Genomic DNA, 15,550 nt, shown 5'->3' on the forward strand with positions numbered 1-15,550 from the left:
AAAAGGAAAGTTTTCCTTAATTTTTTTCCCTATAAAAAAAACCTTCGGACGAAAATGACCTTCGTTTATCGTTTATCGTTTATCGTTGTTGAGGGAATAGATTTAGATTTATACTATATATATATATATATATATATATATATATATATATATATATATATATATATATATATATATTCTACCCATAAAAGTCAAAGATGAATTAAAATTAAAATTGACCATTATTTTGGATTAGTGGATATTTATGTGTTAAGTCATAATGTGGATATGGTGGTACACGTGGCAAATGAGTTTGAATGTACTTCATTGGTTGATAATTCCAATGGAATAATATTATTAGACCAACTTGACTTTGCATTATAGTATACGGGAAGGAATTGTTTGGTCTGGACTATTGAATGCATTAGAAATGGTGTTATCAAATCCAATGCATGATTGCATTAGATAGTCGACTAGTTGTATATATGTATTGCACCTTTATCCTAATCATAATGCCCCATTTAATTTTGTCTACATCCATAAATTATTGTAAAGGGAAGCTTCCTAACAACCATCTAAAGAGCACCCACTATCGCCAAACTTTGAATATGGTCCAACTCTGTACTCTAACAAATGTAAATCTTCTTTTGTTTATATAAGCAAACATCATCGAAAGGAAAAATGGTTAATTATACTTTTCGTAACGGAAATATAGGCATCGTTCATTTTTAGAGTGTGTTTGGATTGAGCGATTTGGAGGGGAGGGGAGGGGAGGGAAGAGAAGGGAAAGAGAGTTTCCTTCCAATTATCTTGTTTGGATAGTTTATAAAAAATTGAGGGGAGGGATTTGAGGGGATTTGGGAGGAAGATTTCATTAAATTTTTGTCAAAATTATTTCCTCCCAAAATGGAGTCATTTGGAGGGAAGATATTACTAATTAAGTTACTTATAAGTTTAAAACCTATTTTACCCTTGGACATAACACTTAAACAAAAAAAATAAGGGTAAACTAGTAAATTAAACTACTTTTTTTTTTTATCTATCCAAACATGAGAGAGGAAATGTATTTTTCCTTCCATTCTCTTCCATTCCCTTCCTTCCCTTCCCCCCAAATCCCTCAATCCAAACACACTCTTAGTATCGAAAGATTTTGAAACAATGGGTGATGAAATTGTAACAAAAAAAATCTTTCGATTCTAAAAGTGAACGATGTCTATTTTTCGATGACGAAAAGTATAATTAACCCAGAGAGAATGGGATGAGGAGGAGAGAAAACCTCTATCAAGTAATCTTCGGCCCAAGTTTTTATTTCTACGGCCCAGACAAGCATTTCGATCGGCCCACAAAAGGCTTCAAACATATTCTCATCTTCTTTCCTCATAAAATAAAAAAGAAGTAATGCTCCAAGCATGCAATTACATATAAATGTGACCTTCATAATAATGTCCAGGCTAGCTTGTTATACCTCTCCACACCACCAATATTACACAAATCATTGTCCAGAGCCTTTCACCACCAACATCATAATACCCGTGGAGCGTTTGTTACTACCATTTTGTTGGATATAGAAGGGACAACAAAAGTCTCCTATGTTTCATTCGAAGCAATTATACAACCATCTTCCCATCACAATAATATTGCCATGAAACTTGTAATGTGTCATACACAGGCCACTAATTAGTGCATGCAGACCTTTCAAACAAAACAAATATAGTTTTGCCATTTCAAAAGGATAATATCGGCAAGCAACCACCTAGTCCACTATGTCCTTTGAATAATTGAATGGGTGTAAATCTCATGTCGTCGGAATAGTCTACATTAAGTTGGCTACTGTTGAGAATGGGTCAATACAAATTAAATGGGACATGCCCATGGAACAAGGATTCCACAAGGAAATATCCTGGTCGGTTGGCTGGTTGGTTCAAACACCAAATCTCGAGCATCATATATCCTAACTCTGAAGAAATAACCAACTAGGCTATAGTACAAAGTACTGGTTATATATTGGCAAAACATATTGCATAATAAACTTGAATTGGCAACCTCAATCAAACCGATGATAACATGTACATCAAAATAAAAATCCAATAGTTTATCTACATTCTCCAAATCAAACCATGTTTCTTTCACTCATATCCGTACTTGCCTCATTAGGGTTTCCCCATCTTTGTTCTTTTGGGTCCCTCATTTATAGGCAGCAAACAAGATATAGAGGTGGGAAGCCTGAAACAACATTGTAGCCATATGGAATGAACAATGTAGCGATCCATGGTGATGGAACAGTAAAATAGAAAAGCAACAATATCTTATAATGATGAAGATTCATATACAAAATTCTACCACCACATATGGTCAGAAAGAGTAAAGAATCTTTTTCGTGGGATGAGAAACCTTATATCAAGACTTAACATAGAAAACTTGGACTATGTTCCTCTCTGCGGCTGATTTCGTTTGGACACAAACATACACTACTATAGTCGTCAGAGTGTTTTGTTTTCTAGTACGTATGTTAATGCTCATATCTAGGGATGGCGGCGGGACGGGGCGGGGACAGATCTGACTCCCTCTCCATCCAGGCATAGTCTACCATTCAAAACAAAACAAAAACACACGACAAACTCAAAAACGCTACCTCACTTGATGTTCTATAGATCGATATATCTCTCTCTATTCATTTCCTATGTCGTCATGGAATACTACTAGTCATGCAAGTACAAAACACACCATCATCACCTGTTTTCTTCACTGCTAAAAATACACACATGTCAGCACACCCCCAAAAAAACAAAAAACAAGAGAGGTAGAATGTGAAGAAGAAAAAGAAAGAAAACCAATCCACACAAATGAAAGCCAAAACAAGGTTGAAGTTGTGTTCAAAGGATATTAATATTGGTTCTTTGTCTCTTAACATTCCCTGAAGAAGACTGATCATCACCAGTACTATTCTTCTCCATCACAGCCTTCAACGCTTCTTGTATTGAACTTATTGAATACTGCGCCTGTTGTTGTTCACTTTCAGAATCTTCATCTCCAGTAATAAAAAGAACATTCTTAACACGCCCACCAAGCGTTGTAATATCTGCTTTCAATGTCCTCAACCGTAATGCTTTCAATGTCCTGATAATGTCCGGCAACAAATCAGTCCTGTCTTCACAACACAACGACGCTTTTATCACAAACCTACCATCCTCATCCGCTGCATCCACCGTTAACTCATCCATTTCTGTTGGCACCGGACTGGTTTCCTCGATCAACGTAGTATGCTTCTTCAGCTCCTTCACATGCTGTATCACTTCAGCCAGCAATGACGCCTTGTCCGTCTGTATTACATTAAAAGGTAAATAGTACTATAAGTGTCAAACAGAAGTTGTAGAGGATGTGACAACAGACGATAAGAGGGATATTAAATTAGTGAAAATGATAAGAATCTGAGTCCTGTGTGTACAACTTGGGATAACTGAGATAACAGTTGATGGAATTAATTAGTAGGGTTTGTGTCTTTTCAAATCACAAGGCATAGTTTGACGATTGAGTTATCCGTACAAAGCCGGCAAAACATTTCCAATGGAAGCTTTTTTTACTTATTTTGGTTCCTCTTTATCGTAGCAAACGCAGAGAAGTCAGCGCCTCAATCTCCTTTGTTATCGGAAACAGGTACCAAACTTCCCACACCGAAAGAGAATGTCACAACTACACTATTAAATTAAAAGCTAGCTATTATAACATAGATATCTTTGATTTTTTTGTATGTAAATTTTGTACAAAAACAATAGAAATTAAATTATTATTATTATTATACTTACTTTGGTGGTGCTGGGGAGCAAGCTGCGTAACCTAGCGAGATGGTTGTTGATTCTTTCCCTTCTTCTCCGCTCAGCTTCGCTGTGGCTCTTGGAAGCCGCGAGAGCCTTGGCGTCCATGATTTCTTGAGCGGTCAATTTGTTAAGCTCGGCTTGGAGTCCGAAAGGAGCCGAGCAGCCACCAGCGGCAGCCACCGGTCCAAGCGCGTCTGATATGATCCGAAGATGATGGTGATGATCAGCAGCTGACGTGTCATGATCATAAGCAAACTGTAGCGCGGGAGGTCCTCTATTGAAGAAAGTAGAATAAGACGGAGGAGGTTGGGGATGATGGAGTAGAAACGGGTCTTGGTAGTGGGCCGGGTTGAAGGAGTTGACTGGAGGTAGAGACCATGGAAGCTGGAATGGAGAAACTTCTGGAACAATGCCATTCAATCCTCCTCCTCCACCTCCATAGTAGGCTTGAAGGTTCTGGATATTCTGAGAAGATTCTCCTTGATCTTCCTCTTTCATAGCTGATGGCTTCAAGGCAGGGCTCTCTTTGACATGGGCATTCGAGTGCTCTTATCTCTTTTTATCCCTTATTGATTGAAACTAAGCTTTCCTTTTTGTTTGATATCTTTTTGCTCTATTCGGTTCAGTACCACTCTAAATATATAGACAGTCTTGCGTGCGTGTGTAGTGAGGGGAGAGTACTGTTGCTCCTACTTTACTTTCTCCTTACGGCATTCTTTTATCGCTATTTTTGTAAAACTAACTATCTGAAGGGGTTGTGTGAGGGATCTAGGTGTTCCACAATTCATTTCTAATGGTTTGAGATATTTATGGACCCAAGGAAATGATATTGACGTGGGTTAATATTAAAACAATACGACTTTAATTTGATATGCATGGGCAAATTTTTGTAGGGATATTACTACTGTACAATTCTTTAAAATGATATTTCGATTAATATTCATCTTGATTTTAATCTCATAAAATAACTTAAAATGTTAATATAAATAAAGAGCGTCATTATTTTTTATTATAGAATGCAAAAAGACTGATAGCATCATCATGATAAAAGCCTTAGCTGAACCTTTTTCTCTGTCTTTTCTTTTTAAAAAATTTATTTTTTCTTTGTCTGTTTTGTTATTATAAATTTACAGGACTTTTTTTTGTTTACAAGCTCGGTCAAGACCCCACGTTCTTCCTTGCTCTTGGGCTATTTCCACGCCAGCCTTTCTGCCTCCCCAAGACCATATACGTAATCATTGTGTCTTGAAACACACTCCATCTCTTTCTCTCTCTCCCCCTGTCTCTGGCCACCAGTTTTTAGTTTCTTGGTTTCAGTTTCAGTTACATTCATGGCTCATTTGCAACTTGTTGGACCCTTTTTTTAAGTTTTGGTAGGTATAGGAGAATTTTGGAGCATGTATATACACTACTTAACTCATGTAGTGGAAGAGCGGGCCCCTCTTTTTCTCCAACAGCATGCGAGTACATGCCTTGTTTGGTTAAACCTTGGTTTCTCTTCAGGTTAGAAAGCTGGACAACACACGCACATATACATATTACATAATAACATATCATTACCGGGTTGTTGCATGGTTAGTTTAAGACCAACTGACCAAGAAGCAATGGTTATAATAGATGTTTCAGAAGACCTTGGGCTTCTAATTAATCAGTACTGTTTTCTTTTATCAAGTACTACCACGTTTAGGCTGCCAATACTCTTTTTAACCATCATGTGCTTTGGTAAAAATGAGTATATATATATGTGTGTGTGTGTGTGTGGTGAAAAAATAACAAGGCTCAGTGCATTCGACCAGCATGCATGGTCTTGGTAAATACACATGGTTAATAAGTAAGTAGGTTTTGCTAGAAAAAAGTCGAACATAAATCATTTGACCAACTTACCTTTTCGTGTCGTCGCTTTACAACACCATAATTGTTTAGACCAAACTGAGAGAGGAAGTTACCTAGACTCAATTTTTCAAATTTATATAAAATCCAAAATATCATAATCACTGGCTCTGGCTCACTGCAAGTAACTAACGATCGAGTTGACTGAGAATATTGAATCATGTTTACCTCTTCAGATTGCTCACAAGGCACCACTCTTACTAGTTTTGCAGTTTGTCTATTTGGTTGAACAAATAAAGAAGCCTTAAGGAATGGTTTAATTTGATGTGTGTTTTTTGGACCGTAAATGTGGTCACGCATGGCTGCTTTGGTCCCCATTCTTTGTACCTTTCATCTTGAGTACACTTTTGTTTATATATATATATACACATATGGTGGTGGGTGGGTGTGTGTGTGTGTAGTTTACACTACAAATTCAATACCTTATTCAAATCTCTGATGATAGCTGCAGCACCACTAACAACATTTGCATGCCCTCAAGAAAGGGCCTTGGTATGTAGTTAATGATGACATCAATCCCACTCTGGCATGACGTGTCTTATCATAGGGCCCATTAGTTCTTACTTCTTAGGTTAGGGCTATATATATATAAGTACACTGTACACACTTGGTTCCAGACATTCATTTTAGTCTTACTCTATGACTGACCAAATTAATAATCTGGATAAAAATAGACAAATTGAGTTAAAACATCAAATACATTGATGGAAATACAACCGATCCATTGGATGATCGCGGCTATTTAATTTGCTACAACCTGAGCAAGAGAAGATGGAGTTTTACGACAAGTAATGTTGAAATTTCTAACCCAAATACATACAATATATTGTCCGTTTTATGCCATGAGCCCGCACGAATTTTTTTCTTTATGAGCCGTCGTCTTTTTGAAGACTCATAAAATGCGTCTTCAATGTGAGAGGAATTGAGATTTATTTATAAATCACTTGACTGAGTTATGTCATACTGATGTGAGATTTTTAATCTTGAGACATAAAGTCGCAATTTGTAGTTCCACCTATCTTTGTGGGGGGCAATTACTGGTATGGTAAGTGAATCATAATTTGCTGTAAATCCACTTTGTTGTCGGGTTAAGTAGTTACCAGGAGCGAGGAGGTTGAGCAAGAGTCCGAGTCAAAAACAAAAAAGCCAACCAAAATTTTATAAAGAAAGTGTATCCCCCAAAAGTTAAGACATTATTATCCACCTCTCCATGCGTCTCTTTCAATCACAAGTCCAAAAAATGCTCCCATCATCATCATTTCCAGAGCCGAAAGTGACATCCATCTGTTCCAAAAAAAAAACAAAAGAAAAAAGAAAAGCCCAGCAGGTTAGATGTCCATGACAGCAGTTGTACAGTCCAGCCCAATTATTAATCTTAGCCCACTCTACATCCTTCCAACTCCAAGGCCACCTTTGGGTATGTAAGCACCGGACTACCAACCGGTGCAGCATTGTTTTTCTTAAAATTTTGGACAAAATGACAAATATAAAATATAAGTGATTTTAACTGTTAAATTTTATATTTATATTAAAAATTACAAAAGAATTTTTTTTAAAAAAACTGATAAATATAAATTTCATCCGACGGTTGATATTTGATACGGACTAACATTTCTTTTGATGAATTTAATTGTGTTTTTAAAGAAGAAATACACTATTTATATTCATAATACTGTCAATACACTAGGTGCCCACAATCCATCATTTTTGTGGTACCAAGGCCAAGCAAGAGACGTCAATTAAGGCCCAACCCATCCCCATCCCCATCCCCATCCCCAAGGCTGTATTTCATGCAAATTAAAACTCCTTCTTGACAATTGCGGAGACGTGCTTGATGGGGAGGATCTAGGGAAGGGGAGGGTCCATATGCGTTGGAGTAACACGTGAGAGAATTTAGTGAAGTCCGAGAGGGAATTGCACTCATCTTGACAGCTGGTAATTAAATGTCATTACTTTAGAGTTTTTTCTTGTAGCAGTAGCCCCCATTCCCCCTTTAAATGCCGTGCCTGTGATTGTGAGCCATGCGTGTCTATGATTATTATTGTCCAAAAGTTGCAAGTTGCAAGGAGAAAAAGTGTCATACCAATTGGATGATGAATTTATTCGCAGCATCCCAGATATCACATTAAATTGAAGACAACCATAGGAATATATATCATATACCTGCTGAGTTTTACAGGGTTCCCGGGGGCTGCTGTAGTTATTGCCGTAGCCCTTTTGGGCTTTAAAATATTTTTTATTTATTTTTAAAAAATTATGTATGTGTAGTATTCGGTCTAACGATTCCAACGGCATGTTTTTTGTTCGAAACAAAAATCAAATTCATAGCGATCGAAACATCGAATGTTTTGAATTTATATTCAACGGTTCAGAATTGTTATGCATTTTTCACGTTAAATTTGATTTTTGTTTAGAACAAAAAATATGTCGTTGGAATCGTTACTCCAAATACTACACATATATAATTTTTTAAAATAAAAATAAAAATATTTTGAAATCCAAAAAGAGCTACAGCAGGGGATGCTGTAGTTATTACTACAACAGCCCCCGAGAACTCGAGTTTTACAGCCATGGGCTTGCCCAATGTAATAATGTCTCCAAAATGAAATTAATTATTAACCCCCCACAATAAATTTTACGATAATCTGTTTTTGAAAGAAAGGAATTTCATTAATCAAATGGGATTAGAAATGAGAACAACATGAATGGAGGGGGAATACTGGACTCAAACATAACCGAGAGTGATTAGACCGAGTGCTTCATAGAGGCACACATTTGAGGGATATGACGAATGAATCCAGTGGGTGGTATTGTTATATGGCTGATTTTGTTATATTTACGTCACGTTGTCAGAATTGCACAAAATTCTACCGGATGACTCAGATCGACGTGATGATCATGACTAGGCGTTATGCCTCTAGTTGCATCTTTTTTTTTTTGTAAAATTCCATCGTTTAGGGGGTCTTAAATGGACCGTTTTATGTGTTCAGGAGTATTGAAGTAATTTTACGTATTTACATTTTTCATCTTTCAACCCTAGTGTTCATTAACTTTGATTTTGAGAAATAAAATGAAAAAACTCCTAGAGAATTTTCTCTCAAATATGATGGATTCCAGTGTTCTATTATTGATTAAACATTGGTTTCATCTTCTTCGTTGTTTCCGCCTGCGTCAATTGTAACAAAGCACAGATCGATCGACTGTTATTGTTAAGAATAAAATCAGGGGATCTGAAGGACCAGTTGGACTAGTTTAATGGCATATCATCTTCCAACGAAAAAATGATGGGCTCAATAGGAGAATTGCCTTGGTGCAGTGATGGTATCTACATGGTCCATACCTAGGTGAAACGTAGATGGCGCCTTATGATCTGTATAAAGCCGAAGAAAGTCACAAATTATTGTCAGAACCCTGACATATGGCCCGGCCCACAAGCGCCCTAATAAAGTAATAATACACTGCCACTGCTAGTGCTAATGTGCTACGATCCAACAAAACAGGAAATTTTAAGGGAAAGGTTAATGTTTGATTGTTTGGCCATGTACAACGCATCTGTACTGAAAATTCTGTTTATAGTAATTTTTCTCACATTTATTCACGTAATGACCAAATTAACTGTATACGAAGACAGCAAGACAAACCCACAAACAAAACAAAACAAAACAAAAACTTTTCGTTGGTTTTCTTTTTATATAAATCCCCAGAAAATAATTAATTACATTAGCAACAATTAAATCTTAAGAAAATCAAATTTAAAAACGGGTTGCTCCGAATCTGAGGCATTTGGGTCAGGGATGGGCGCAGCCACGACGTGTAAAGCCGAGCCGCGAGCTCTTCATGTCAAACTCAAACAAATATCCCTGCTGCATCACATTCCCTATCACAGAGAATCCTGTCACCGAGTCAACGGGTTGAATCGCCAGGCATTTCACTCCGTCGCTAGTGTCAATGAAGTAATTCCTCGGTGGTGGTGAAAATACCGAATCGCCCAATAGTTTGAAACTCATCCGGGGCAGCCTGGGTTTCGACTCGCTGGAGACATTGATACAGAGATCGAAACCCGGAGCCGGCACAGCTACTCGAGGCAGCTTAACTCGCCGATCAAATGCTTTTAAAATTAGACGATAAGCCGGAGCTGCCAGAAAAGTTAATGTAGTGCCAGAATCGATAACCGTGCCGCCATTACCTGACTCGTCGAGGGACCAAACAGATGAATCGATCCGTAATTTTACATTATTGACGAAGACACTCCTGATCCCAATGTAGTAAAATGTGGGAGAGAGAGGGTTTTTAAGTAGAGGCGTGAAGTTCATATTCGAAATGACCTCGTTTTGTGCATCGCCGATCATGAGATAACTCGTTGGAGGCGGAGACAGAGTGTAGTCCATGAGACAGTAAGAGAATTTGTGACCGAAACGGCGACCCAACTGAGAAGGAAAAGAAATGGGTCCTCTACCCAGACCCAACACCCCATGAGCACCATTAAATCTCGACCCGGTAACACTCGGACCTGAGACTCGAAACCCGCAACCGAATGCGAGATCCTTGTGTCTGGCTTCTCGTTTCGAGCTGGTGTTCAATGTCGCTGTTTCTCTGGAAAAGAATCCACTTGTTAAGGATCCATCAGCGTATAAGTACTCATAGCGGCAGGGACTGTGGAGGCGCGTGTGGTTGCAGGAAGTGTGTTCGGGATGGGAAACGAGTTGGCACGCCGAGTCGAAACAGTGAGTCGGGGAGAATGTAGACGAATGACGAGCCAGGAATGCGGATCCGGGTACCCGATTGGAACAGTTCCTGCAGGCGGAGCACTGGACCCAGATGAGGTCACTGCCGGTGTCTACAACGAGGAGCAATGTTTGTGGTGGGGAGCCTAGCCGGAGAGAGACGAAGTACTGGCCAGCGCCAGAAGGGGCGCCGGAGACAATGGGGGACTTGAGGGCTCGGTGAGAGTGGAGGAGAGAGAGGCGGTGATTGTCGAGAGAGAGCGCGTGGAGAGCGGAGGGTGGAGGGGTTTTGTGGAGCAAAGGCAGTTTAAGGTACTCGGTTATGCTGGTGTTTTGGGTAATACAGTGACCGAGATCTGTAAATGTGAAAATGAAGAGAATGAAAGGGAGAGCAGACAGAGAGAGGGACGCCATTGCAATAGTCAGAGAGAAAGGAAACAACGAGGCGTGAAGATAGAGGCGGCTATCTGGCCCGTTAATGGCGTATATCCTTCGGGGGTTCGTATTTAATGGACCCTATACGATTCGTATCTAACAGGAGCCACTGTTGGGTTTTGTTGGTTGTGCATTTGTGGGAATACAATAATTATATATACTTTTTGCTGAGTTTCGCATCCAAAGATGCTAAATAGCAACGTCCAATAAGGCATCGCCACGTCCGCGATAATTAAGTGCGTTTGTTTTGTCTAAAAACTTGTGTAATTATTTAGGACAAAAATATACATTTGATCCCTCAATTATACCATTGATTTTATTTTTGTCTTAAACTTTTTTTGCTCTTAAAATCATCCCTCGATTATTCAAAGATACCCCTGTTAGTCCCTCAAATGATTCCGACATAAAAAAAATCATACATGACATCTCAATTGGGGTAATTTTTACACCTATTATTCCACTTGGTTTAAATTTTACACCTGTCAACTCACGAAATCCCCAAAATACCTAACTTTTCAAAATCCCCAAACTATTTTTTTGTATAGTTTAAGCACTAAAAGTGCTAGACAATAATAGTTTATGGATAATATCGATCATGTTTGTCAACTAGGATTACTTTGATATGTCAAATAGATGTTATGTTGGATTTTTCTGACTACTCTCTCACTTGAAGGACGAAATAGATACCATTCAACAGTTGAAGGACGAAGTTAAGAGCAAAAAAGTTTGAGGACGAAAGTGAAACTAGGGGTATAGTTGAGGGACAAAATGTTATATTTTAAGTGGTTCTGCTACACCACATCACATACGATGTATTGTACCAAAATCAATAGGACTGTGTCAATTAACATGCAGTTGATACTTTAATGTTTTGAAATTTGAATTGTAAATTACATATCTTTATTCTCAACTACTCATATAATGTCACCAATTGTTAGTGAATTGCCATCATCAATTATTAACATGCGGTTGATACTTTTTTGAAATTTACAAACTACATATCTTAATTCTCAACTACTCATGCAATGTCACCAACTGTTTGTGAATTATCATTGTCCTATTGATTTCGGTGCACCAAATCAACATGTGACATGGTGTGCCAGAATCTTTGAATGATTTTTTAAAAACTTGAGCTTTGTCCATGAACGGGTAAGTTAAACAACACCCGTACACTAGGGACAAGCAAAATGTAAACAAAACTTACCTCTCCTTTGCTTTATTTGATGATTTCTGTCTAGGAGAGATTAAATTTTAGTTCATCGCTAAAGGAAGTGTGTTTATTTACAGAGTCACTGCAATAACCATTAACTGTGCAAGTGAATAAATATAAGGTGGCATCATGTTTTTGGCTTTGAAAGGCTATTTGGCAAAAAAACACATCTAGATAAATATGATTGAGCTTGGAACAATATTCTAAAAACTCATCTTCTATTCAACTTTATTTTTCCAAAGAGTGTGGCAAAGCAATATAGGTAAACATCAGCCCTGGAAAGTAGCAACCCTTGTCTGCACGGGCCGGGCTAGAGGAAGACCAAATTCAATAATTGTTTCACTTTTGCGCTGGATGTAACCCGCGATCAATAAGAGCCGGGGTTTTTTTTTTTAAACAAGACAAGGGTGATTCAAACTCTTATCACTAGGATGATACACACTAATGAGAGCCGTTTTGGATTGCTCTTTAGCTAGAAAAAAATGACATTGCTATGTATCTCCTGACTTCTCAATTTCTTGATTTAATTCATGTGGTCCTCCTTAATTATGATCCAACCCTAACTAAGAGAATGTATAATTTATAAGCATATTTTTAATATTATTTATATACGGCCGGTCTAGGGCAGGAAGCTCGATCCAAACCATTGGGCCTAGCCTGGTCCGACCAAATGCATTGAACATAGATTTTTCCTCCAAACCCGTTCTTTTCGTGTACTTTGAATCAATGCACTGGTTCAATCAGATAACAAACCATTCATTGGTACGATTCAACGTAAAATATCAAGTTGAATAGTGTCAATCCAACCGATTTTATTGATATTGAATTGGTGTTAGATACGTTTTACAAATATTTTTTTAATTTTCTAAAACTAAAATTGATGTTTTAGTTTATAGAGGAACTATCTATGGTAGACGTCTGTGCATTAAACTATTGCAGGTGCAGACCAGGCACTTAATAATGGAGTAGACTAGTGCTTAGTGTGGTAACTTGTTATGGTAAGAAACTAAGAAGAGGCTTAAGAAAGCAAAAGCACAGAGAGCTAGCTAGCTCGTAGGATTTGTGATCAACTTTAGTCTGAGATGTGAAAGCTACAGTTCAGTCGTCCAGTCAAAGTTTCTCAATGAATATATATACAATTGATCATTGTCCTTTCTTCCGAAACATATAGGTCTCTCTTATAGCTAGAGTTGGCCAATTTCTGGCTCTCTCATAGCATCTTAGACACACACAATGCCAAGGGCATGGGACACTATGGGAGAGTTGCTATCAACCATCAAGCCATTAACCACCCCCCTGCACTGCACCACGTGATCTGTGTCACCGCAAAGTTGGGAAAAAAAATAGTCCTCAAACTGTACTAGTACCACTAGGGTTTTTTCATATTTGTTCTCCTCGAATTTGTATGCCTTCATTTTCATCTCTCTCTCTCTCTCTCTATATATATATATATAGATATAGATATATATCTATCTATCTAAGCTGCACCACACACTTGGTTAATTTTTTCTTTTAAAAAAAAGGACAAAGAAAAGGACCTTATATCTATCTTCATTAATTATTAGGTATATCCTCAGTATCAATGTTTCTTTCAAGCAGCTTCTTCTCATACAACCAATCCATGAACACTAATGGAAACCCTAGCTCCTCCATACATGAAGAAATTAACATTAGCCCAGCACCATTCTTGGAGTTTACCGCACCATTTCTTGACATTAATGATGATCAAGATCATTTTCCTTTGAGTGATTTGAGTCACTTGTTATCACAACAACAACAACAGATGCAGGGGTCAAAGTCTGGTGAGATAGTAATGGAGGTTCATGATGATGTGGCCACAAATTTAATCACAAGAAGTAGTACTGCTGGGAAGAAGACGTCAATTAGTAGTAAAAGGAGGAGTGGGAAGAAGGACAGGCACAGCAAGATCTACACTGCTCAGGGACAAAGAGATAGGAGAATGAGACTGTCACTCCCAATTGCAAGGAAGTTCTTTGATCTCCAAGACATTTTGGGTTTTGACAAAGCAAGCAAAACCATTGAGTGGCTCTTCTCTAAATCAAAGGCTGCTATCAAGGATCTCACTACCTGTGCTGCTGCAGCTGCTGGTGGTGGTGGTACTACTCATGATGGAGAGGTGGAGGTGGGTGATGGTGAGTCTTGTGGAAATGTTATTGGTGGAGAGAAGAAGAAGAAGAGCAAAAAAATGGCTAAACTAAAACAAGGGGTGGTACAATTATTGCACACAAGAGAGTCGAGGGACAAGGCAAGGGCAAGAGCAAGGGAGAGGACAATGGAGAAAATGAAGATCAAACTGGATTTGGGCCAAAAAATGAATGAAGCACCAAGTCATGATGAGTTCCTAGGGAATAAGATGGCTTCAGTCAACATAATGGAGAAACTCTTGGGCACTACTACTGATCCAGGTTCAATTTTCAATTGCAGTACTACTGACAACATTGGGATCTCAAGATCAGCTGGGACTAAATCCAAGGATGTGATGATTCCTGCAAATTGGGGCATCTACAATGATTCATATTATTGTGCACTCAAAAGCACAATACCTTCACCAGGTAATGCTGATCATCATCATCAAGAACAAAGCCCTAGTGCAATTTTTATGACCAACCCAAATGGCCAACAACAAAACCCTAATTTGAATTCTCCAATGCAAAACCCTAATTCAGTACTTTACCCCTCCTTCTCAGAACAAAACCCTGCAGGTTACTATCCCGGCCTCACCTCATCAGAGATTGTTTTGCATTCTGATCATCAATTCTTGCAGCAGGAAAACCCCTTCTCCGGAAATTCTAATTTTCCCAGCAAATATGGCTGCTTATATTAGAATCATGAGGAAGAGAAAACCCTTTTTTTCCCTGAAGAGAATGAGGTAACAAAAGTTTGGTTTGATGGTTTTGATTTCTCTTCAATGAACATGTTACCGGTAGTGGAATGAAGATCATGAACTCTCACCATCTCCAGAAATCAAAAATTCCGACAGTATTCAACATGCACCAATTAAATTGTAAAACATTTTATACTGGCAATATGTCATGGATGATTCAATGAGCGTGCTATATATATTTTCATTAATTACACCTCATTCTTCCTCAAATCTCACTTCAATAATTAATTAGGTATGCAGCTGCTGTTAACTTTCTTCTAGGACCCATCACATTTTTTTTTTCCCTTTCTATCTGATAAGGTTGCAATCAATTAGTAATAACATTATATAACTCATCTAATTCTCGTATAACAGGGGAAAATTGTATTGACACGCACAAAAAATGTGTTTTTTTTTTGTGGGAATCGATGGATATCATTAAAGAAAAATCTACGTGAATGTGTAAAATTCAGAAACAGAATTGAAGAAGCATGGTATTGATCACTATATATTGTTTTTTCACTAAAAATAATACGCATATATTAAAAGAAAGAAAAATTTATGTTCATTGAAGGTTAATTTATTAAAATTAACGGTCAAGATTGCACTCTAA

At 37.9% G+C, this 15,550-nt stretch overlaps 3 protein-coding genes across 3 annotated transcripts; 1 reads left to right on the forward strand and 2 right to left on the reverse strand.

Annotated features, from left to right (window-relative positions):
* Positions 1–2,598: 2,598 nt before the first annotated feature.
* LOC120001999 (transcription factor bHLH30-like) lies at positions 2,599–4,475 on the reverse strand. The gene is made up of 2 exons (XM_038850530.1): positions 3,783–4,475; positions 2,599–3,299 (listed from the first exon to the last, which is right to left on the reverse strand). The coding sequence occupies exons 1-2, from the start codon at positions 4,290–4,292 to the stop codon at positions 2,853–2,855; spliced, it is 957 nt and encodes a 318-aa protein (XP_038706458.1). The 5' UTR covers positions 4,293–4,475; the 3' UTR covers positions 2,599–2,852.
* A 4,885-nt stretch (positions 4,476–9,360) lies between these two features.
* LOC120001997 (aspartyl protease family protein 2) lies at positions 9,361–10,995 on the reverse strand. The gene has a single exon (XM_038850528.1). The coding sequence runs from the start codon at positions 10,820–10,822 to the stop codon at positions 9,473–9,475; it is 1,350 nt and encodes a 449-aa protein (XP_038706456.1). The 5' UTR covers positions 10,823–10,995; the 3' UTR covers positions 9,361–9,472.
* A 2,640-nt stretch (positions 10,996–13,635) lies between these two features.
* LOC120002513 (transcription factor TCP12-like) lies at positions 13,636–14,898 on the forward strand. The gene has a single exon (XM_038851281.1). It carries the CDS (start codon positions 13,636–13,638, stop codon positions 14,896–14,898), a length of 1,263 nt encoding a protein of 420 aa, XP_038707209.1.
* The last annotated feature ends 652 nt before the right edge of the window (positions 14,899–15,550 follow it).

The sequence above is a fragment of the Tripterygium wilfordii genome, chromosome 7 (assembly GCF_013401445.1).
Source record: "Tripterygium wilfordii isolate XIE 37 chromosome 7, ASM1340144v1, whole genome shotgun sequence".
In the NCBI taxonomy this organism is placed as follows: domain Eukaryota; kingdom Viridiplantae; phylum Streptophyta; class Magnoliopsida; order Celastrales; family Celastraceae; genus Tripterygium; species Tripterygium wilfordii.